Consider the following 25,524-nt stretch of genomic DNA (forward strand, 5'->3'; position numbering starts at 1 on the left):
GTCATCTCTAAATTAGAAGGCTCAAAAGGAGACTTTGGTAACTATAATGACACCTTATTAACTCAATTGAGGGTTGGAGTTTAGGAGACCAGCAGGAGAAATACCCCTCACCCAAATTCCTTTAAGAACGAAGTTGATTTAATCAGTGAATTTTAATAGTTGAAAAAATTACTACTGAACTCAGACATTTACTGACATCTCTCAATGGCTTCTGAATCTCATCATGCAACACCTAGGACCTCTACATCCATCGCCTGTAACTTAAAACATCTTCATTTGCAAGTTCAAGCCTGATTCTTTTTGCTGTCCTCTCCCACAGACTTGAGACTTGCCTCAAAGTTTAAGATCATAGATTTATATGCTGGTCAATACCTTGGATGCGGGCAAAGTCAAGGCTTTTGAATTGCACCTTACGAATCATTCAGAGGAGACCTTCATCTCCCCACATCACATTATCCCCACACCCTGCAGCCAGGGGGTGGACATTAATAAGTCCTCAGTATGTTCCATAAAGGCAAACACTTGGCCCCGTGTCCTTTGCCCAGAACTGATAAACACGGTCACATGCCCAAAGGGTACGTCACTGTTGTGAGCTGGTGGAACCTGGCTCAATGAATCATTTTTATCATCTGGAATGTGACCTAGAGGCCCTGCTCATTTTATTTTTTCTTTGTTACTGATACCTTTGCATGTCTTCTAGTTAACCATAGTTACAGGGCAGGTTTTCTTTTCTTGCACCACTCTCCACTGAGGACAAATATCTTTTTAATTCCTTTCCTTGTGGCTAGGACATAGAGGATCCCAGATAAAAAAGAATTTAACTCAAAGGCGATGTTTCCAAGTTTAAGCATCAAAATATCATGAACCCTTGAACTTTTTGTTACACAAGGATTTGCACAAAATTCTGTTTTCTAAATTCTTTCCCAGATGACAGGCAGTGTGCTCAGTCTTATAGCCAGGTTTGGAGGGCTTACATAGTGTAGTTTAAGGTCACTGGCTTTGGAGATAGCTGTGGGTTAAAATCCCAGTTCTACCAGTTATTAGCTAGGTGGCCACAAGCAAATCAATTCACTTTTCTGACCTCAGTTTCCTTATCTATGGTATGGGATATAGGTCTTCTTCACACTGTTGTTGGGATTTATGAGAATATGAGTGAGATGTAGGTGTAAATCAATAAAAGGTAGTCATTGTTTTTTTTTGTTTTTTGTTTTCTTTTGGTATCATTAATCTACAATTACATGAGCAACATTATGGTTACTAGACTCTCCCCATCATCAATTCCTCCCCACATACCCCATTACAGTCACTGTCCATCAGCATAGTAAGATGCTGTAAAATCACTACTGGTCTTCTCTGTGTTGCACAGCCCTCCCCATGCCCTCCCCCACATCATACATGCTAATCGTAATGCCCTCTTTCTTTCCCCCCGGCATTATCCCTCCCTTCCCACCCATCCTCCTCAGTCCCTTTCCCTTTGGTAACTGTTAGTCCATTAGTGGGATCTGTGAGTCTGCTGCTGTTTTGTTCCTTCAGTTTTTCTCTTTGTTCTCATATACTCCACATATGAGTGAAATCATTTGGTACTTGTCTTTCTCTGCCTGGCTTATTTCACTGAGCATAATACCCTCTAGCCCCATCCATGTTGTTGCAAATGGTAGGATTTGTTTTCTTCTTATGGCTGAATAGTATCCCATTGTGTATATGTACCACATCTTCTTTATCCATTCATCTACTGATGGACACTTGGGTTGCTTCCATTTCTTGGCTATTGTAAATAGTGCTGTGATAAACATAGGGGTGCATATGTATTTTTCAAACTGGGCTGCTGCATTCTTAGGGTAAATTCCTAGAAGTGGGATTCCTGGGTCAATGGTATTTCTATTTTTAGTTTTTTGAGGAACCTCCATACTGCTTTCTACAATGGTTGAACTAATTTACATTCCCACCAGCAATGTAGGAGGGTTCCCCTTTCTCCACATCCTCGCCAATATTTGTTGTTGTTTGTCTTTTGGATGGTGGCCATCCTTACTGGTGTGAGTTGATATCTCATTGTGGTTTTAATTCGCATTTCTCTAATGATTAGTGATGTGGAGCATGTTTTCATGTGCCTGTTGGCCATTTGAATTTCTTCTTTGGAGAAGTGTCTGTTCAGATCCTGTGCCCATTTTTTAGTTAGATTATTTGCTTTTTGTTTGTTGAGGTGCGTGAGCTCTTTATATATATTTTGGATGTCAACTCCTTATCGGATATGTCATTTATGAATATATTCTCCCATACTGTAGGATGTCTTTTTGTTCTATTGAATATATTCTTTGCTGTACAGAAGCTTTTCAGCTTGATATAGTCCCACAGGTAGTCATTGTTTTTAAGCTGAAAATATTAGACTATCTGCAGATATCTATGGGCAGCAAGAAAGAACATGAATTTTGGAGACAAAGAGTCCCAGCCCTGTCCCTATCAGCTGAGTGACTTTGGACTGGTCGTTCCACCTCTCTGAACTTCAGTTTCTCATCTAGAGTATCAATGCCTTCTTTCAGGGATTCTTTTAGTGAGGACAAAGTGAGACAATGCATACAACCTCCTGTTCTGCTTCAGTCCCTTCTCTTAGCTCCTACAGCACTCTGAGAACAGAGAGGAAACCATGGAATTAGAGTCCTGTAGCCCCACCCATCTGTGATAAGCTGGAAGACCTCATCTGGCATCTTGAGGTCTCTAGGGCTCAGTGGTCCTGGGCCATGCAAACACATGCTTCCCACCATCAAAGGTGAAAGATGGGTTCTCACTCTGCATGGCACAGACAATGTATGCTTCCCTTTCTGTGGGCAAAAAATGAGTTCGCTCCACTAACTGCTAGAGATGGGATCAGTGGCATGCTGGTAAGTGTTTAACACCCCACTCTACAGCGGGGAAAAGAAGTCTTGAAGTGTAGTGTTTGCTAATTTCTGTGGTGTAAAGATTCCCACTGCTGCCAACTCCAAGATACCAGCATGATACTGAACATGGAGTTGGGGAAAGATATGCACAGTCAATTCTCATGAGCTAGTGCAGGTTGGCTTAGCACACTACTGGATCGGTTCCTCATTGCCAGTTGGACAGTGGTTAATCTAGCTCCCAAATTCCAAGTTTAGAATCTACTTCCAAGGAACACCCCCACACCAACTGTCGAAGGTCAGTTTTCCTGAGATGGCAGTTGGCATGCAGGTTGTTCATTGTGAAGTACTCTTAGGAACAACATCTGTAAACAAGTAAGGGAAGCAGAATTGGACAGAGGAGAAGCTGAGCTAAGGAGCAATCACAACAGATCCTTCAGATGATCCCACAGAGACGTGGGAGCTGGCCCGGCCCTTCAGAAATGTCTGACTTGAGGCAAGAGGACCAGACCTTTGAATTCTTGCAGGAACCAGTCACTGGATGCAGATTTCCTCCAAGTAAGGACATACCTTTTATTGATGCAGATCCTTTTATTTGAGGGCAATTCCTGGGGAAGAACTCAGTTATGAGCCCTCAGAAGGCAACAGCAACTGGGGAAATGAGAGCCTCTGTCTGGAAGGGGGACTCTGGGTGGCTCATCCAGCATCCACTGGAATATGTGTCCAGAATAAACACTTGAAGAGCAAAGAGCAAGAGGTGGTGAAAAACCACCGAAGTTATTTGACAATGGAACGTTTTATCCTCATGCAGCACAGTCAAATTAGCACCCACAGACATGGCAGTCCATGGAAGCTGCTTTGGGAACTGATGATCCAGTCTAAGGCCCTCATGTTCCAGATGAGGCAACCCTGACCCAGAGAGAAGATTGCCTTGTCCAGGACCACAGAGCATGTTAGTACCAGAGCTGGAACTCACATCCAATCAAGGGCCTTTGTTCCACATTCCACCTCTTCTTTAATATGTATAACTGCAATTTTGTGTAGTTACTTGAATAATGTCCATCTTTTCCACTAAATTAAAGGTTCCATAAGAACAGGGGCCAGACCTCTATTTGTTTACAAATATATTGTCAGTGTCTAGCACACTGTGTGGAACATACTTGGTGCTTAATAAATAGTTGTTTATGAATGAATGAATGCTTCAGAATTCTGGCATTTTTTTTTTTTTTGGCATCAGACTGAGGGGAGAGAAGGGAAGGAAGATAACTATATGCATTCCTGAAAAGACAAGCAACTGGGCTGAGTCAGGTGGGAACCTAGTTCAGAATAGCAACCGCAGGCCTGGTTTCTGTGACATAAGCCCATGCAGGCTTTGAGCCAGAATGCTTGGGTTCAAATCTTAGTTTTACCACATACAAGCCACACAGTGATGAATAAGCTGCCTAATTTCTCTGATCCTCAAAGTAGGGATGGCAAAAATACTTTCTCCCTTCCCCAGGGCTCTTGTGAGGATTAATGAGTTAATGTGTGTAAAGTACTTAGAACAGTGCCTGACTCCTGGTAGGTGCTCAATAAACTGTAGCTGTGTGTATGACATCATTCGTATCTCCTGAGTGACTGTACCTATTTTACAATCTGATCATGATCACATGGATTTCTCCTTGTCCCTAGTCATGGAGACAGAGCTCAGCATGAGATCCAGCATCCAGCATGTCACACCCGATCTCAGCTTCTGGACCTTGAAGGGTCACATTTTAGGGACAGCTAGAGCAATACTCTGGGATAGGGAGGAAGTCAGGAGGGGTAGTTCATAAGTGGATGCTGTGCAGACACAGCAGTTAGAACTGGATTTCCATATTAATTTTAAATCTCTTCCTATAAGGATTGTTGAACAAGCCATTACTCTAATGGATGCAACCACAGGCTATACAGTGAAGCACTAATCCACCACTTAGAGCAGACGCCGCATGCATTAAGCCCTGTAATTTTTTGAACTTTCTTATTGAAATATAACATAATACAGGAAAGCACACAAATCATTACACATGCAGCTCAATAGATTGTCGTCAATGAACACACCTGTGTGACCCACACCCGCATCAAGAAAAGGAATATTATCAAGGACCCCCAGAAACCCTCCTCATGTCCCCTTCCCATCACTACACACCCCAGTAAAAATCACCATCCTGACTTCTAAGACTTAAGATTAGTTCCTTCTGTTTTGAATTTTACCTAAATGACACTGCACAGCTGGCACTTTCATAGAATGTTTTTTTTTCAACATTCTGTTTCTGAGATTTATCCATACTATTTCATAAAGCAGGAGTTTGTTTTCTCAGTTTCTGTGTCATCTGCACTGTGTGCAGACAGTAAGGCTTTTCCATTCTCTTACTGATGGACATTTGGGTCGTTTCCTATGTGGAGCTATTATGAATAGGGCTGCTATGAACATTCTTATACATGATTTTTGCTGAACATATGTATGTATTTCTGTTGGAAATATGCCTAAAAGTGGAACTGTTGGCTCATAGAGTTTGCACATGCTCAGCTTTGCTAGATAGTGCCAGTTCCCCAAGCCCTGTATTTTAAAGAACTTCAAAAATACACAAGTAAGACAATCCTGAAAAACTAGAAAATACAGGTTAGTAGTTATAAGTAAGCAATAGAACCACACACGATCACCTCACCCAGATATAATCCTTATTCATATTTTAGCATATCAATTTTCAATGTTTTTCCATATATAATGTATAATTTATAATAAAACAAAAGAACCATTCTGCACATACCATTTCATAACCTGATTTTTTTATTAATAGATCACGAACATTTTCCATGTCAATAAATGCACAGCAGCCACGACTTTACTTTTTAAACTTTTTAACAGGAAAATATTCAAATATGTATAAAGACAGACAGAATAATATAATAAACCTCTATGTACTCCTTACCCAGATCAATGATTACCAACTCATAGCTAATCTTGTTTCATTTGCACATCATCATCCTCATTATTTGAAGGATTTATCATTTAATCTATAAATATTTAAACAGCTATCTAGAGGAGGATGCTTTTTCAAACTATAACCACAGTAACATTATTGCATCTAAAAAAATAGCAATATTTCTTTAATAGCAAATATCCATTCAAGCATAACAACCATCTTAAAGGTTGCATAATATCCCATTGTAAGAATATAGCATAATTTATCTAACCAACTTCCTATATAATAATTATAACCAACTGGACTTATTGGTTGATTTCAATTTGTCCTCCCTTTTATAAGCAATGCTTAAATGGACATCTCGGGAGTTATATCATTATATACTTTAGTTCCTTAGGATAAATCTCATGCAGCTTTAAGGTTCTCAACCCTGAACTGAAGTTCTCCAGATTTATACTGTTTCACTTGCTGAAAAATAGCTAATTCATAAATGCTTGAAGCAAAACAAAGTTTTCTCCTAAGAAATGAGAAAAGAGCAAGAATATGGTGTGAGAGGTTGAAAAGACTTCAGACATGACTTTTTCCCCCTTTTCACTTTCATGCAGTCATCAGCAGCAAATAAACAGTTTCTGGAAAGCAAAATGCAAACATAAAGTGTTCATGAAATAAAACCCCCATATGCTTACTGGCAATGTCCACCTGAGCCTCCTGAATCAGTGAGATCATTTCCCATCCCCAGAATTCTGCACGTAAAGTCTTTGTCCTACTCAGCACTTCCTTTAATCCCAGCCCTCCGGTAAGTGATTGTTTTGATAGTTTTCACTCATGAGAATCTACCGCCAGTGGCTATAATCCATTCACCTTTTTTCAGTGCAAGTGAAAACTTCCATCTTCCCTGAGCAGACTACAGCCTTTGACCACATCTTTACCCAGGTCTTCTTTGTAATACTAACTGACATTCTGCAATCATGATTTCACTTAAAAGTAAAAAAAAATGAAATAATAATAAAAAGGCAGAAACCCTACAAATTTGTGAAGCTCATCTCAAAACACCTGTACAGTGCCAGGAGCAGCGCTCGGGATGCTAGGCCAAAAATCATCTTGCAGCCCACTGTGAGAAGCAATGACTCTGTCATTTGTCCAACCCACAACTCACAGGAGTGCCAAGCAATAATAATAATAAAATAGGCAGTTTAAACCCCGTTATTCCAAAATTAATGCTTGTACTTATATTTCAACAGGTATTAATTTCCTCATAGCTCTATTCCAAAATGCATAAGAACAGGAATCATCTTTAAAACAAGTTTCCCAGTCACCTACCCCTCACCTGATCTAATGGATTGACAGGTAGTGTAATATATCAAGGCTTTTGGAAGCATCCTGAATCCTGGCCCCACCACTGACAAGCTGTCTGAGTATGGGCAAGTAACCTAATCTCTCTGAGTCTCATTGCCCTGATCTGTAAAATGAGGATAATGAAACCTACCTCACAGAGAGGTCGTAAGAATTAAATGAGTTATGATGTATCTGTCACTTGGACTGCATTAAGTGTTAAACACACCAATATAATCAGAACAGCCAATACTCCTGATGGCTGGTGTTTATACCTCACTGCAACTGTTTGTGCCACTGGGATTCTGTCCACTTTCAGGTGAGATTTTTCTTATCACCTGTGTGGGGACGCAGAGTTGTTCTAATCCTATCCGATTAGAAAATCAGGTGCTGGAGAATGTACAGCTAAGAAGCATAGGGTGCTATGCTTATTCTTTGCCTTGAGAGACAAAGATGTAGATACTTTTCAGACACTGTTTTTAAGGTAACATTGGTTAGTACCTGGGAGGCATTTAGAAAACAGCTGCCACAGTAAGTGTTGGCTCCTGTCATTATTAGGATCTACTTTTATTTGAAGTAGAGCCAACAGCTTGAATCAAAGGGAAGAAAAAGCCTGGATAAGAGCTGAACCAACCTATGTCCTTCCTCCACACCCACAATCTCATCCCTGAGGAGGAAATGAGCAACCACCTCGTTAAGACCATTTCTTCTGTACCATGAAAGAATCTACAAATTCAAGTCACACTTATTTTTCAAGTTAGTCGTATGAGACATCCCATAATTATTCACAGGAAGACAAGCGTCCCCCTCTCGGAGCTTCATCTCTCCTTTGAACTGTCTAATAAACAGAGGTTATTGGTTACCTTCCTGGTACACCCAGAGGCGGCAAGTCGGCACTTACTGCGCCCCCAACTGCCATTGCTTCTCACTGCCACAAGGTGTCGCTGTATAGAACAGGACCTCCAAGATCTTAAAGACCCTACTGGCCATTCTTCATCACTGACATCTCGCTGATCCATACTCGGCTTCCAAAACCCGAGGGGTTTAATTAGATGCCTTCCCGCCAGCCATCAGTTTAGCTGTATGGAAGGTTCCTTTAGGGGCCCCAGGATACCCCATCCGTGCTCAGTCTGAGAGAAGCTGCTCTACTATCTAACCAAAGAGGTTTTCTTGCTGAAAAACTTGAAGCAAAGGCACAATATATTTTTGTGTTGAGAAGTCCAGATATGATACATAAATCATTTCAATGGGTGAACAACGATGTGGAGTGAAACGTTTCCCCAAAGTCAAACCTCACCACACCGGATGAGGGGAACCCCTTAGAAACTTAATTGGACCTTAGCCTGGCAAAACTTCCCATGGAAACAAGGACAGTCAGCAAGAATGCTCGCAGAAGCCCTTCTGCCCTGAGCTAAAAAAAAAATGAGGACAGCCAAATCGAACAGCCTTGAAGTATGGAGAATGATGCTTCAGCAAATTCCCTTAGGTTGCGTCTGAGGCCGACAGAGTTTGGGGGTAGGGCAATTCTGAACATCTCAATGCCACTCTGTCAGTCCCATGGCCAGTTAAAGAAAATGCATGGCCTGGCTCTTCGGCACATCTGATTGTGTGTTCAGCTCTAAGGACTGTTCGGAGTCAGATTAGCTCCACACAAGAGTTTCTGGGCAGAATGTGGATGCAAAGTTAAAGAAACCAGTGAGAACATGGTTTTGCAAGATACTCTTTCAATAAAAAGAATTTATGTAGGAATCCATTAAAGAAAGCCAGGTCCAAACAACTAGTTAAAGCAGGAATCGGAATCTCCATCCCTGCCTTGAACCAGCCCAAGGTGCAAAGCAACCCTTAGATCCTGTGAGATTTTCCTGAAGTTCTGTTTCAGGGAAGTGCAAGGACTCGGGCTGGGAGTATATGTTCAGAACAGGGCTGTCCCACTGCACAATTCCAGAGGCACCATTCACAACTGACTCCATTGGGAGTGGCAACCCAAACATGATTTGTTAAATACAGTGTTAATATGCCCCTGGAGTTGTCCCATTGAGCAGCCCTTTATTGGTAGTTATACAAAGATTAAAAGCAAGAACTTAAAGAGCTCTCAGGACTTGGGGATGCTGGGGGAATGTATATGGAGAGAGAGAACCACAGGCTAAATTATTGGCAAGAGTTCTACAGTGGTTTGCAGACTCAATACAGCCTTAAAAGGTGTGTGTTCTGTTCATTTACCTTTTACCTGCTACACTCCCTTAGTCCTTTGAGTTTGCACCTATCTGAAATGTTTAGTCCAGAAAAATGAATAGGAAATAACCAAGTAAAAAGCATAGAGGGAGTAGGGGCAGGTAGCCCAGGCCGAGAAAATTTACACATGATCACAGCCAGGGCAGGACCTGGGAGGTGGTGGCTATAGATGCCTTTTACCAAGTTCCTGCTCTGTGTCAGGCTCTGGGCAAAGAATTGATGTGAGGACATCTCAAATGTGAGGGGAAGATGAGAGACGTTACCTTTATCCTGGGGACCAGTTAAGGGAAGAGCTTTCAGACCAATGGAGCTCAGCAGACCCTGGGTGAAGGGGAGCTGGCCTGGGGACTTGGGCAGAGGTGTTGCATCTTCTGGGAGCCCTCTCAATGTACCATGACAAGGACAAACGGGGACAGACTACCGCCACCACCCCATGACCAGGAAGCCACCAAGACCCAAGTTGTGAATTCAGAAGGGAAGCCTTTGACCACTCCCCCCAACTGCACTGCACTCAAACCCCTCAAATTTCCCCTGGTACTGACACTTAGTGAATTCTGAAGAGTGTCTGGTCTCCAGCAAGTAATCCCCACCATCAATCAAGCACAAGAACTTGGGTCCAAAAATCACAGGCTGGTGGTCTTGTCCTTAAACCATTGTCTGCTTGAAATTATAATCCCGGAGTGCTTTGGAGATCATTACACACTCTGGGAAAAGTCTCTCTCCCCACTAATGCATTTTCTATGCCTACACTGGCAGGTCCATGAAGAACAAGCCTCCCATTCCATTTAGTCATTAAGTGCAACAGATAATAATACGTATATTGCAGGATGAGGTTTGCGTTGTTGAAAAAAAATTCTCAATCAGTTTGGCTCAGAACTGAAAAGTGTCTAACTGCCTCCCAAAGCTACACTGTCCCTCTCTTCTCCCACATGGTGTAGGTATATGTGTGCCCACAGGTGGCAGGAAAGCACAGTGGTTAAGGCAGCAAGCAGCTCCTGGATTCAGAGACCAGAGTGCAAAGCCTGCTATTGCCACCTTCCCGTTGTATGACTTTGGGCAAGTGGCTTCAAACCTGTGAGCTTCAGTTTCCCCATCTGCCAGCCTTGTAGGGCTGCTGTGGGGCTTCAGTGAGACAATTAGTGTGAGGCGTTAGGGCCTGCCTCATGCACAGAGGTTGCCTATAAGTAATTATTAGGAGGATTTTCCAAGCCTGAGGCCTCCAGGGTTTTTACCCTTGGGGATATTTAGTTTCTTCTGCATCCCCTCCAAGTTATCCTCTGCTTCTCAGTGTGATGGGGTAAATAGCAAAGAAGCAGGGTGGGGGGTCGGTGAGGGGAGCAGGAAGAGGCGCGTCAGACTTCTTCCCAGGGCAGACTTGCCAGCATTGCCTTTCCAGCGGGTTCAGAACTCTTCATGGCAGTTGCCTAGAGACTGGAGCCACGGTTGGGCTTCTGCTGCCTTCCAGAAATCACCCTAATTGGTATATATAGAGAACTGTTTGTTGACTGTTGGCAGGTTTTTATTCTTCTTCCAGGAACATCCGGTCTTCTCATACAAATGCTGATTCTCATTAATTAAAGAGTAGCCCTAGGCCAAGGCACCTTTATCCACATAGAAGCCCGTGGGGATCACAGCCTCGGTCAGCTGTCCCCTGACCACACGGCCATTTAGGTCACCATCACCATGTTTGCATTTGAGGATGTGTTTAAAGTCAAGGTGACTTTTGGGGGCAGGAGGGTGTGTGAACAGAGATGCGTGGGTATGTGTGTTCATCGTGAGGTCACATAGAGCTTGCAAAATCCAGGCAATCACACCATCTATCAAAGCACAACACATACGTACTGTGTAACCTGGTATGAAATGATGGATCTGCATTCCTATCGGGGGTTTAAACACCACTTGTAGTCATTTGGCATAGGTAGGTAGAGACCAAATTTTGAGCTAAAGAAACAACTTTCCTGAGAGGTGCCTGGGAGCCTGTTTCATCTGATTGCTTCTTCCAGAACACAGCTACAGACTAGGTCCCAGTTGGAAAAAGAATAAATTTCAAAGGCTTCCATTTATCTCTATCCTGTTTGCATGATTCATCTTCTGCACAGACAATTCTATAGACCTGCTCCACCCAAAGTGAATGCAAACAGACCACATCAAGCCAGGCGGGCATCACTGCTATGTGCCAAAAAGTAGGCATGTATTTAATTAGGACTGGAAATGAAAGACTTTCAAATGGTTTTTTTACCCATGCAATAAATATTTCCTTAGGACTCCTTGTGTGCTGCTTCTGGGAGCACACACACAAAAAGATTTAGAAATTGTCCTTGCCTTCAAGGAGCTCAGTCCTGTGGTGGGAGGGTAGGGGGAGTGCATGGACAGGCAATTCAGCCAGCAGTTCAGGATAGCACAGGCCAGGGATGCCTAACGCAGCCTGAAAGAGGCAGAGGTAACTTCTGGTGCAGAGTAGAGGTCATGCCTAAGCCAATTCTAAAGGATGAGCGGAAGCTAGCCAGGTGAAGAGGAAAAGGGGATTCTAGGCAGGGAGCAGTGTGAGATGAGGAAGAGCATGGTTGGGTAGCATGCTTTGGTATCATTAGAGCATCACGTGGTAAGGAAGCAGCTAAGAAGATAGGACAAAACAGCTCACGCAGAGCCCTGGAGGCAGTACTGGCAAGTCTGGAACAATGTGCAATATTGGGAAGGACCAGAGGTCCAAGGTAGGGAGGCCAGTGAAGAGGGTATGGCAGTTATTCAAAGGCAGGACGAAGGCAGCCTGGCTCTAGAGTATGTCAACCAGAGAGGAAAACTTTCGTTACATAGCCCCACAGAGGGGTAGAGCCGTAAGGCAGTATGGATGGAAGGGAGCCACTGGACGCCTTAAAACCACAGAGTGGAACACTTTTCACAAGACGTGCATCTTCCTACTTGGGAAGATGGCTCTGTCACCACAAAGGATCAAAGTATCAAGGAAGCAGGGCTAAGAGGCAAAACTGTTTTGGTCTTCCATTGATCCATTCCAGATTTCTGGCCTTCCGTTTTAGCCACCAGCTAAACATGTCATGCTTCTCAATTCCTTGAGTGGTGCGTGAAGTGGCAGGGAGTTTGGGAGAAAGGGCACTGGACACTGGGCTGGGGATCTGGAAACCCCACTGTCGCCTTCGGCCACCCTCTCACTTGCCATGTGGTGACTGTCCTCTCCGGGCCTCAGTTTCCCCATTTGCAAAATGAGGGTTTGGAGGTTTCCCCAACGGTCTTCTCGCCTCCAAAATGCTCAGTCTACCTCCTGGCTGAGGTCAGAAAAATGATCCCCAAGGCCAAGCCATGGACACTGGAGTGGAGGAATCAGGCCACCAAATGCCAAGCTGAGGGCAAATTCTTTAAGGGCAAATACCGAATCTTTTAAATTTTTGCGTCTTTCCTTAGTTTTGCATGGTACCTTGCACATAAAGATGTCAGAAAGGAAGGAATTAAATGAATTGTATTCAAAATTAGGCAAGGTACATAGAAATGGGATTTGAGAGCAGTGAAGAGACTGAGATTATTAGGTGACCACATATGGACAGTGAATTTGTGACTCATGAGAAATGTTGCCTGAAGATGTTGATCTCTCATTTTAGAGCGAGATAAGAACAGACCTGACCTTCAGCAAGAGGTCAGCATAATCCTTCTTGGTTTTACTTTTTTCTCCACTGAATCAACTACCATTTTCTTAAATTGATGATCAAAAATATTAGGTTCCCATTATATACCAAAGAATGGGGAAGGAGTTGAAATACTAAGTATGATACGGTTTCTGCCTTCAAGGAATTTAATTTCTAGAGATCAGTTTAGCCAAAACTCAAAAGCTGTTCTACATAGAGACACAGCTCCTTTGCATCTTAATTTCACTCATCCCCTACTCATCTCTGCGTGCACCCTGGATTGATGAGAGGGCTCACTTTCCCAGTTGTGGCCCTGGAAATTAGCAGCAATGTGATTAAGTGGTAAGGACCTACCCTTCCTCTTTATAAAGCAGTTCTGAATATCCAATTTACAATTGTACTCTGTGTTTGCTTGACATTTTTTTTTAAATGCTTTCATGTATATTTCCTCATTTTCATCTTTCACAGCCAGTCAGATAAAAGAGTATCATCTCAAAGGATGGAAAAGGAAGACTGGCTCAGTCCTGGGTACCAGTCAAAACTTCACTCCCCCACCCCATCTAGGTAACCTTGTATAAGTCCCTGGACATCTCTGTATTTCCATTTCCTCACTGTGAAATGAGGCTAATAATACTACCAATAACTGCCTTAGAGGATTGTTGAAACAAGTCAAAGAGACTAGTAGCTGTAAAGACTTTTTTCAGTTACTGGCACAGGGTAATTTGGGTATTGGCAGAGAGTAACTTGTATTCTAGTTGTGGTGATGATGGTTATGGTGGAAGTGGTGTTGTGATGGTTATCCCTAGTTAACAGAACAGAGTGGGCGATTATTCTGCCAAAGTCACACAGCCAATTGTTGGTAGAGTTAGAATTAGGGCCTGGTTTTTTAACTGATATTAGTGTACATCCCACTTTAGCCTAAACCCAGAGGGCTGATTGTAATTCAGTGTCACCAGCACTGTCTGCCTCTAAAATATCCACCAGGCTGTGATGAAGAATCTTTGGATTCTTCTCTCCATCTTTTCCTCCTTCTCTTCTTTTTTCCCCTCCTCCTTTTCCTCCTTCTTCATTTTCTTTCGTGAAGATCTGAGATAGAGGTTGAATGAAGGAAGAAAACTACTTCAAGTAATTAGAAGATTTCTTCATGTAATTTCTTATTCAGCAGAGCAGAGGTTAATTCCCAGCCCTTTAGCTTAATATATTTCATTACTTACATGATAACCAAGCATTTATCCTGCCACCATCATGTGCAGTAGACTTGCAGACCTTTATGAATTACTGCATAATGCAATTTACCAAATCCCAAAATAATTGTGGTCTAATTAGACTGTTCTTGCCGCCCCCCTCAGAGAATAGAACCCCCTAAGCTCGCTGCTTGAACCAAGTGCCACTTCCCAGAAGCCTGTGGGGCTTAGAGCCAAACCACCATCCTGCTGTGTGCAAAGCAAGGGAGTTGTAGCACCAATCATTCATGGCTTTGATGGTGGTAATGATGATAAAAACCGTGATTCGTACCATTTATTGAATATCTCCAATGTGCCAGACACCATGCTAAGTGCTTCTCACAGATGATTTCCACGATATCTTAGGCTGGGTATTAATTTATCCCAATTATACAGAGGAGGAAAGTGCATCTCAAAGAAGTGAAAATCACTCACCCAAAATCACAGACACTGAGTGACAAGGAAAGGATGACCAGTTAAAACTAGAACAGACCATTTCTGAAACCAGAGCCTTTTCTCATGCAACACTTTGGATCAAATGACCTGGGTTTTAAATGCCAGCTCCACCATTACTAACCAATGATCAGACTACTAGACTTCTCTGGGCCTTAGTTTATTCATCAGCAAAATGGGGATGGCCACCTACCTCATAGGGACGTTGTGAGGATTCATGGAGATAATGCATGCGGAGTGCCTCACTCAGGGGGCCTCACCGACCCCATTACCATGCACCTCCTCCCACCGGCCCAGACAGTCCTGCCTTCTCTCCAGCTGCAGCCACCACCCTGCTCTCCCAGCCTTCATTCCTTACCTGCTTGGCCTTCCTGTCACCTGACTCTGAGCTGCCCAGGCACCTCCATGGACACCCTTCCAGACCGACTTCTCTTAGCAGAGCTTCATGCTCTTAAATTTCTTACCTCTTTCTCAATATCTTTCCTAGTCCATGGCCAGTGACTCAGCCAAGGACAGTGGCATTTTAAAAGTGATAATCATGACAGTTTAGTCAAGGGAAAAAGAGAGACAAAGTCAAAGACAGAGACAGATGGAGACAAACAGACAGAGATCAGCTGGGACTATATTCTCCTGCACAGTAAACAGAGCCCTGAAATTACCATTACTTAAACAAAATAAAGGAACTCGTGCAAATAAACATACTGCCATGGAATACAAAAACAGTCACTGAAAGTTTTTAAACTCTGGAGGGATCAAGTAGAGAGAAGGATGTTTCAATTCTGCTCATAAAGATAGTCATTTACTAAACTGTTGTCAGTTTAAGAGAACAAGGTTAAAACACTTTACCAGCAACATTTGAAACAAAAAGACACAAAATCATTTTCTTTAGTTTATGTAATCTTATGTAACTAATACCTGTTCTGCTGAAATCTAGTTCTTTACCAGTTTAGGGATAATACTATAAATGACAAAAGACTTACAAATGACAATGGTTAAAGATATGATGAGAGCTTACTGTAAAACAGTTGACATAAGGAAATTCTGATATTTCTGTAATACAAAACATTCAGTAACAAAGTTTAGCATCATTCTCTTTGACAGTGCTTTCTTGGTAAATAAATATATATATATCAGATAAATAAGCTAAATTAGTCAAATACTTTGTCTAGTGAGAAAAAATTCTTCTGACATGTTCCAGGGGCCCTCTGGAAAATATCAGAGTTAACTAGAGGTAAAAGCACTTTTTTGCATTTAATTTTTTTAGAACTATCATTACACATTTATTGTCTATATACTCAGCACAGTAAACGAGATATCTTAAAAAGTGGGGCAGCAGGGGAGACTGCAGGGGAGACTCCAATTTTTAAAGACAACATACAGAAAGTCAAACTAATTCTAGGTTACTAAGCATTCTTGAGAGAATGGTAGCAGATGGTAGATTCTTCTGCTTTCATCTTCAGGAGGGGAAAAAAGCTACAATAAGAATTCATATTTAGCTGAAAGAACTGTCTAAACTCAAGGCAGAGTATAATATCACCAGGCATACAAAAGACCTGTTAGAGATACATACAAAGAATGAATATGGCTATAGTCAAATTCAACTTAAAAGTTTAAGCAGAATCTCAAATTTAAATGTCTCTTTCTTTCACACAGATATTCAGATATGACCAGAAATATGCTTTGAGATGAAAGAGATCAGGCATTTTACTTTTTCATTTAGGGACTGAGAAATGATGACCTTTGGCTTACAATCAATAGCTTACAAACAGTGAAAATAATAAGAACATAACTCGGCATAAGTGTCTAAGACCAGATACAAAAAACAGAGAAAGTGCTTAAGTTTACAGGTCTTCCCTGAAAGCTTCAAGAATGTTTTACTCTTTAATAGTAGATTCCCCCATGTTTTTTTTTTTTTTTTTTTAAACATACAGCATATAAATTAAACAAGAAGACCTGGTGGTTCTCAAAAAATCTATTACAACTTTTTTCAAAAGTGGTCACACGTTCGTCTGTCTAAACCTTCACAGTGAAACCTGTTTTTCTGGGAGAAACATAATCTTGTCCAGATTCTACAGTTTAATAAATTTTGGTTTGTTAACTAAGTGCATTTAATCAGCTGAAAAAAGTTTTGTTACTATTCTGCTTAGGAATTCAATTTTTCAGGCCATGCAATCATTTTTAATAACAAAATATTTCAAAGGCAAATAAAGGTTATACAGTTGTTAACAAACTTTAGCTTTTAGTCCCTTTAACATTACGATTTCATGGCAACTCACTGAGACTTTAAGCATGAGAAACTGCTGTGATCTTTCAACATTAAGAGCAGACTAACAGTTAAAGAAAACTGTTTAACTGGAAACGAGATTTTAATTTTGCTGTGCACTTGATATCAAGACTCACTTGCTTTAATTTCACTAGGCATGACTATATCTGTAAGAATATAGTAATTTATTCTTCATTTGCCCCATGGTCCCAAGCACATAAGCCGGTGAGAATTATGCCTGGGCTTGCCTGCGGCTTGACTGGGTTTATCTCACTTTATCTCTAAATATCCTAACCCTCCCCCCAAAGCAACAGGCTGAGCTGATCTTCTACAACAAAAGGCACCACGCTGTTTTCTCTCTTTGTCTCTCTTTAAATAAATAGCTGTACTTTAGAACAAAGTTACTTTCTTTTATCAAATAAAGGCTTCCCTCCAGGCTTCTGGAGGAAATACTGGTATGGTGGCTTCATGGTCACCCAGGACCCAGGTTCCTTCTATCATTTAATCTACTAGCCTTAGTATTGGCTTCCATCTGCAAGGTTGCCTCATGCTCACAGAATGGTTGCTGGTGCTGCAACCATCATAGCTAAGCTTCAGGCAGCAGGAGGGAAGACGGGGAGAAAGGGACAAAAGGCATAGGCTACCCAGCTGTATTAACTCCCTCTGAAGAGTTTTCTAGGAGCCCCTCTGAATGAGGGGCTTTGGCCTGTCCTACCTGCAAGGGCAGCTATTGTTGTAGTGCTTTGTTTTGTTGATTTTTTTTTTAATCTAAGCATTTTGATGCCCCAGATAATGCGGTCTATCGCTAAGGAGGCTGGGGAATGGATCTTTGGTAGGCAACTGGTGCATTCTGTCAGTGGGGTGAGGAAGAGAGGACAGGAAGGAAACCCGGCAGCTGCCTATCTCCTGTGCTCTGCAGGCGCTGACTTCTAGTAGGAAAAGCAGACAAGGAAACGGGCAATCCACACACAGTGTGACGGCTGGATAACGGGGACCCCAAAGGCACAGAGGAGGCACTCGACCTAGCCTGGAGTTGGAGGAAGGCGAGAGGAAGTGTGGGACTGAATGGTCAACGTTCATAGTTTTTCCCAAGCCCTGAAAGACAACAGAAATCAGCCAAGTGAAGAAGCTACAGGATGTACGGGAGGAAGAAGCAAAATCATAGGCAATTCTGAGGGGCAGAGAGGTACAAAGAAAGGGCTGGGTAAGTGGTTCGAGACTGTAGGGCAGGGGATTTTCCCTCCCTCCCTTCTAGGTTCTCTGGCTGAACTAATAATTAAATTGACACAAGACAGGAGAAAAGGTTTAGTTTCCTATGAACGGGAGCCTATAGAAATGTGAGACTCAAAGAAGTGACCCAAGCAGGCAGCTGTTAGGCCTTTTAAACAAAGAAACAATACATTTGTGAGGAACTGACATGGCAAAGGGGTTGGTCTTGGGGTAGCAAACTGGTCAACAAGTGACCAGGTTTGTTTATGTGGCCTCGGCCCTGGGCTCCCCATCTCTGGTGCTGAGGATCTCTCTCTCTCTCTCCCTCCTGGTACAGGGCTAGTGTCTGTCCCGTGGGAGATTTTGTCCAGGGGACAAAGGAGTGTCAGAGTGTCCTCCCTGCTGGAGTAGGAAAGTGTTTCTTAAGTAACTTTAATTCAAAATTATCAATGTGCCAAAGTAGCATATTTTGGGGTGGCATATTCTGCTCCCCTTCAAGAGAAAGCCCAGATCTTAAGGGACCTAATGTCTCTGGCAAGGGGTCTGGACTTCATTCTGAGAACAGTGAGAAGCCGCTGAAGGGTTTGGAGCACTCTGATGGGAACGATGAGTTGTGCATGTTAGAGCCCTGGAGCAGCCAGGATGGGGAGCGAGAAAGACCAGCTAGGACGCCACTTAGAGTAACAGAGGCAGGAAATGATGGCTTCTGGCTGAGATGGGGGCAACAGGAAGACAGGTGATATTTAGGAAGTAGCGTTGATATCACTTCATGATCAGTAATGGATATGAAGAGGGTAAAGGGGAAAAAAGTAACTTCTCCATTTTCAGGTGAAAACAGATGCTTTTTGTCACCCTAGAGTGACTTCTGAACAGCTGTCACCGGTGGCTAAGGATACACTCCATGTGTGCCTTCTTCCAAACATTGTGGGCTGAGTGCATGTGCGATGTTTGCCCAGACCTCAGAAATGCCACATGGATTTTGTAAAGGAGCCAGACAGAATAATACTGAAGTAGATACAGCAATGTCACCATTGAGAGTCAGGATTTTGTGTCTGTAGCACAGTTCCAGTCGCATCTTTCTTCCATCTGATTTATGATCAAAAGGAACCCTTGAACGGGTCCTTCTCTTGGGGCTAAGTCATTCACAAAGGAGAAAAATCCACCTGCAACTTGATCTGAGAGGTGAAATCCTGACTGGGCAAATCTCCAATAGTTGGGCATTACAATTAGCAAATGACCCAGGGTTGGAAAAGAGATGTTCGGATGTGATTTAATAAGAATGTGGTTGCAATAAGCACTCAGAATATGTTTGCAATCAATTTGCTGTATACACAATATGCTACCAGTGCAATCTTTTGTGTAGGCAGTTGACCTTTATCTCTGGCAATCTTGTCCTATAAAGAAGAGTGAAATCCTCCATTGCAAGTCATTAGCACTCAGGAAATGGCTTTAATTTGCATGCTGACAAAGATATTAACTTGGGGAGGGGGGAGAATAATACAACACATCCTTTTGTCTGAAAGGCAGTTCAAAATCTGTGTTGTGACTACAGTTGACTGAAGTTCAATTACTGTAATAAATGTATTCCAAATTTCATCTCAATTGCATTTGCATTTTAATGAATGATTCTCACCTTCTTGTCAATTTGGCAGCCAGGCTAGATTTATTAACTTATTGTATAAACAGGGCATTCTAATGCAGGAATTTAAATGCAAAATATTTGCTCCATGCATTTGAACTGGGCTGTGTTATTAATTTGCCTGTGTGGGTTGCTGAAAATTCAAGAACTTAAGAATGGCGTTGCAGATGTCTTCATTCCATCATTTTGCCCTCTTCTCCGAAATCAGTATGTCTGGATGGACGGAAGGTATGAGCCAGCCAGATAAAGTGGGCTCTCCAAGCCTCCACAAACCAGTAAGAAACTAATTTATTTGCCATTATTTGAAAACAGTAAAATTTGTTAAGTGAAAATTTCCCTTGTAGGTGATTACCTTCTTTGAGAGCAGGCCACCCCTGAAATCGGATTGCCAGGAGTGTTTGTTCACCTTAATGTCATTCACTTTCTCCATTGAAGCACTCCTAGCTTTATGGCCTGTATTTCTTGCAGGCAGAGATGGAAAATGTGAGTGAAAACCAGCTGGATGCAGAGCCATAATACTATTAAAAGTTTTTCTTTTTGTCTTAAAGTACATCTGGGCTGTTGATTTTTAACAAAGTGATTGGCGGTGGTTAATCCTATACCTAGTGTAATAGAAACGGTGAAAGGGAGTTCCCTTGGCCGCCTCCCGGCTCTCCAAATCTCCATGGCTTCTTGCAAGTCCCCTGTAAAGAGAGCTAGGACTGTCTGTTACAGATGACATTCGGTCCTGGTTTCCTTCAGGGCCCTCAGGATGCAGGCTGATTCAGCTAATGGGAGATTTATTGCAAGCAGCGCGCCTTCAAAGGGTAAAATGATCTACTACAGATACGCTTAAAGAACTTTCTGAGATGACTTGATTGCTAACCTGTGTCAGAGTTCTATTTCAAACTTGCAGCAAGGGAACCACCCTTCTGTTAAAGTCAGTTGGAAGATTTTTCTCCAGAGAGTGTTTTCTTTTGTAATAGGGGAGAAAAGGGCAGCTAGCCCAGTGTACCTCACACTTCAGTGTGTGTATGAATCACCAAGGGGTCCTGTTGAACTGCAGGCCCTCATGCAGGAGGTCTGGCGGGGGCGGCCCAAGGCTCTGCCTTTCTAACCAGCTCCCAGGTGACGCTGATGATGCTGATCCAGGGACCACACTTTGGGTAGCAAGGGACCAGAACTCAAGGGAGGAATGGCCAGTTAAAGGCTAGTAGCCTTGTTATAAACCCAGTGGGCCTGCTGTGTGGGTATATCTAACACCCCTGGAAGGACTCTTAATCTCATCTGAGGATATCAGAAAATTACTCAAATATTTTACCAGTTATGCTAGACACTTCTCAGAAGTGACTGTTAATTACCATATTTTATCATATTTAAGAGGCACCTTTTTTTCACATTTTAGTATTTCTGAACTGTGCAGTCATGTACTAATTTAATTGGCATGGGTTTTTCCTTCTTTGTGATTCATAAAATAATGGCACATCTTATCATGCATGATGTATTGGTCAGCTATTTTTAACATAAGGCTGTGTAACAAGCTGCCCCCAAACTCAAGAGACTTTCAATAAGTATTTCTTCCTTGCCCATGTGTCTGTAGTTTGGCTCACTGAGGCCAAGGTTAGCTGAATTGAGGCCTGTTCCATGGTGTTCTTATTCTTCTGGGTTCAGCAAAATTGTGGGTTTTGTTCTTGTCCTGGACACAACTGAGCGAGCTTATTTCAAGTTTCTGTTTGAGTCCTATCTGCTTACATCCTATTGGCCAAAGAAGTCACATGGCAAAGTCAGAAGTCAGGGTGCTGTACTTACATTCCACCCCTGAATGTAGGGGATCAGAGAATGCTAAATAGTGACTTAATCTGCCACAAATGGTATCCTGAACCTGGCAAAACGTGGTCTAAAGGGGGAAATGGTAAGGTACCAGTTTCTACTCTACATGCCTACAGGTGAACTCTGTACAACAAACAGCTCAGACATACATAGATTTAAAGCTTTAGAGCTCCATACTGAATGTGCTTGTGGGTGCAGCATGCAAGGAGAGAGAAATAAATTCTGGAATTAGTCTTACTGGCTTCCAGTCCCTGCCTTGCCACTTTCCAGCTGTTATGACCCTCATTATTTACTTAACCTTTTCCCCCTGTTTTTCACATCACACCAGCTTCTCAGGATTATTAAGCAAGTTGACAATCGTAACAGCAGCTCACAATCCTTGAGCCATCTGTCCTAGGCGCCACATGAAGCTCTGTTTGTCCACATCTCACTTAGTCTCCCAACAGCCCTTTGAGGGAAGAACTAAGATTTTCCCATTTGAAGATGAAGAAGCTATGGTTCAGAGAGGTTTAAAACCTGCCTGAGGGAGAGACAAAGATCCCATGGAGAGGTTGTCCTCTCCAAGCCCTACCCCTGTATCTACTTGCCTTCAGGTCTAAAGGTGCTTGGCAGTGAGACAGGGCTTCATCTTTACTTACATCCCTTGGTCTATCTCAGCGAAGGCCTGCTGAGAGCATTCCCACTGCCAAAGTGAACATCCTTCATTCATCAGCTCACACACAGACTCCCAGACAGACAACATATGTCCCTTAAAGAGAAAAACTCCTTCCCATGCATTGGTTAAGAGGAAGTTGCTTTGAGGAGAGGAAGCTTTCCATTTTATCATCTGGTTCTTCCTCCGCTTGCCTGATACAGCTAATTATTTCACTCCCCATCACTCCTCTTACAATGTCATCCAGGGGAGTTTTCCAATGTGGAAAGCAGAGAGGAGTAGGCCCTGGTGAGTGGATTTAAAGGCAAGAACTGCTCTTCCCTGCAAATAGCTCCCTTTACACAAATAGCCTGGTAATCAGCAATGATGATGAAGAAAATGTAGGGAGCATACAGGGGAATTAAATGGGAATTTGTTAAAATATTAAGCATCTTTAAATGGGCTTCTGTGGTGCCATGGGAGCACTTCACAGACCACTGAATGAACATCTCGCAGCCTGAAGATCCCAGAATACACTGGCGGGTCTGTCACGAGGGCCCAGGCCCTCCCCCAACTCTGTTGAGCTCACACCCAGGTGTTTCCTGAAGAGCTAGCAGCTGGGAGTCAGCCTGCCTTACCTGAAAATGGGCTGCAATTCCACTAGAAAAGTTGCTTACTAGATTCCTCAAGTTGGCCATCACTGACTCCCCATCCCTTTCTGTGAGTTCATTAATAAGATGGGCATTTATCACTACTTGGATCTATGGGTTTGCTGCAGACTTGGCTTTACACAATGTCTTCCCTGTACAGGACCTTGAGAGAAATCTCTTCCTAGTTGCAGCACTGGGAATAGCTAGGCATCTCCTGGACAGCTTTTTAAAAACTTTGTGATCATTAGGAATCCCACAAGGGACCGTGTTTCCCTCTTTGCTTTTGCTACTAGGATGCTCAAGGTCAAATTTGTGCCCTAGATCATATGGCAAGTGTTTTGACACCTGTCTTTCCTAATTTTGTTTTCTTGTTTTTCCTGACTTTATCAGTTTTTAATTTTCTGCCTCTAACAAATACATGTTGGAATAAGGGTATAAATAAGTCAAAAAAATCTCCTACCAACCTCTTAATTACTACAGAAAAAAGAAAGATAGATAACTAAGATGCAGAGGTGAAGACTGTGAATTCTTTGAGGATGGGTTCACCTTTGTAATGCCAGTGACTTGGACAGAACCTAACACATAAGTGCCTAACACAGAATTTGACACATAACAGGTGTCCAGCCCAGGGCCTTTCACATAATATTCAAGCCCCTCTTATTTAGCGTGGCTTGTTGCTTATTATACAGTTACTTATTATACTGTCACTTATTATTGCCACTTATCATAAAGTTAAGGATGTTGTTAACCCTCACAGTCAGAGAAAGTACAGAGAGTTAGCCTGCTCCAGAAGTACAGGCCTAAATATTTGATCATACTCTTACTAGTTTGCTAGAGCTGCCATAACAAAGTACTACAAACCAGCTGACTCAAACAACAGAAATGTATTGTCTCATGGTTCTGGAGTCTGGAAGTCCAAAATCAAGGTGTCAGGAAGGTTGGTTCCTCCTGAGGGCAGTGAGAGAATCTGATGCGGGCTTCTCCCCCAGCTGCCAGTAATTTACTGGCAATCTTTGGTGTTCCTTGGCCTGTGGAAGCATCACCCACATCTCCGCCTTCGTCGTTACATTGCCTTCTCCCTGTGTGCCTGTCTGTGCCCAAATTTCCCCTTCCTAAGGATGCCAGTCATATTGGATTAGGGGTCAGCCTTACTCTCCAGTATGACCTCATCTTAACTAATTACATCTGCAATGACCTTATTTTCAAATAAGGTCGCATTCTGCAATACTGGGGGCTAAGATTTCAATCTGAATTTTGGAGTTCATAGCACATACAGTTCAATCCATAGCACATACATTTCAGTCTCTATTTGCTTACAGGTTCTGCAGAGAAAGACAGAAGCTTTGTCCAGTCACACTGAAATCACTGAAGCCCATCAAGCTGGCTGGGTCTGTCCCATGCCCGTGGGAACCCTCCCTTTCTTGTGCACAGTCATCACACACAATGGGTGTGATGCCTGTCCCCACACTCTGTCCCTGAGGACCATGTTCCATCCCAGGACCTGGCAGGTGTTGCTGATGGCTTTCACTCCATAAGAAAATCTGACGACAGCAGGGAAGATTTCACAGCTAAAGGGGAGCCCCTGACACCTGCCAGTCAATGTCAATCCACAAAGTTAGGAGGACCCCATGGCCCCATAGAATCTCCAAAGTCAGTGGAAGGGATTTCCAGGGCAGGCAGGTGAGACCTGCCAATGGGAAGGCTGACCAGCCACATCTAGAAACACCCTGACAGTCTGCAAACCAGCACACCATACAGCTGGACTCCATAGTGAATCCACTGCCTGGGTTCACAGCCCACCTTGGTGACCTGGCCTGTCAGGGCCTCAGTTTCCTCACCTGTAAATGATAATAACAGCACCTACAACATAGAGCTGTTGTGAGGATAAATAAATTAATTCATGTACCCAGAAATGGGGGAGGGGAGTGCGGTTGGGCAGAGTACAGAAACATTGGAGGACAGAGCTAAGTTATACCACAGATGTGAAATCATGTCGTTGCCTAGCTCGCTGCAAAGGCCTCTGGGTGACTTACTGCCTCTCAGGAGCACATTAGAAGCACTTGAGATGTCTCAGCGAAGTCTGATGGCAGAGGGGGCTGCCTACAGCTCTGCTCCTGGGGTCCTGCACAAGAGGAGGTCAGACTGGGGTATTGGGGGGGAGCTTCTTAATTCGAATTTTTCCATTGCCCCCTGGAGTCGCACCCTGGGGCAAAGTTGCTGAGAAACAACTTCCCTCCTCCCTTCCTCTTGCCTTCTTTCCTTTTTTCCCTTCTTTCTGCCAAACCAGAGTCTTAAAGAGAACACCAATATCTAAAGCGGGCCGACACAGTATTTTCATAGCACAAAAGGCATTGTGGAGTATCACGGACCGTTCTATTCAACGAAAACTAGGTGTTCGCTCAAGAGTCCTTCCTCTCTCCCTCCCCAGCTTCCTGGTCCAGTCAGTGAGGACAGGCCGCGGGTATTTCACCACCCTGAGGGAGGAGAGCGCCTCAAAGAAGAGGCGACTCCAGCTTCGGAAGCTGGAAGAGCAGCAACGGCATCAGTTCCAACCACCCGAGAAGATCTCAGAAATCCCTTACAGGGACAGTCTTTTGACGTAAGCAGACACGGTCGCTGTGGCGCTGACGGCC

The 25,524-nt window shown here is 43.0% G+C and overlaps 1 protein-coding gene across 4 annotated transcripts in view; it reads left to right on the top strand.

Moving 5' to 3' along the window:
- The window catches only part of CCDC60 (coiled-coil domain containing 60), a 160,682-nt gene that overhangs the window by 81,717 nt on the left and 53,441 nt on the right, over positions 1-25,524 (top strand). For all 4 annotated transcript variants that reach the window (XM_073222841.1, XM_073222842.1, XM_073222843.1 and 1 more), the window contains exon 3: positions 25,320-25,490. In XM_073222841.1, coding sequence (XP_073078942.1) covers positions 25,320-25,490 — 171 coding nt within the window. The remainder of the gene's footprint in view (positions 1-25,319; positions 25,491-25,524) is intronic.

The sequence above is a fragment of the Manis javanica genome, chromosome 15, assembly GCF_040802235.1.
Source record: "Manis javanica isolate MJ-LG chromosome 15, MJ_LKY, whole genome shotgun sequence".
Taxonomy (NCBI): Eukaryota; Metazoa; Chordata; class Mammalia; order Pholidota; family Manidae; genus Manis; species Manis javanica.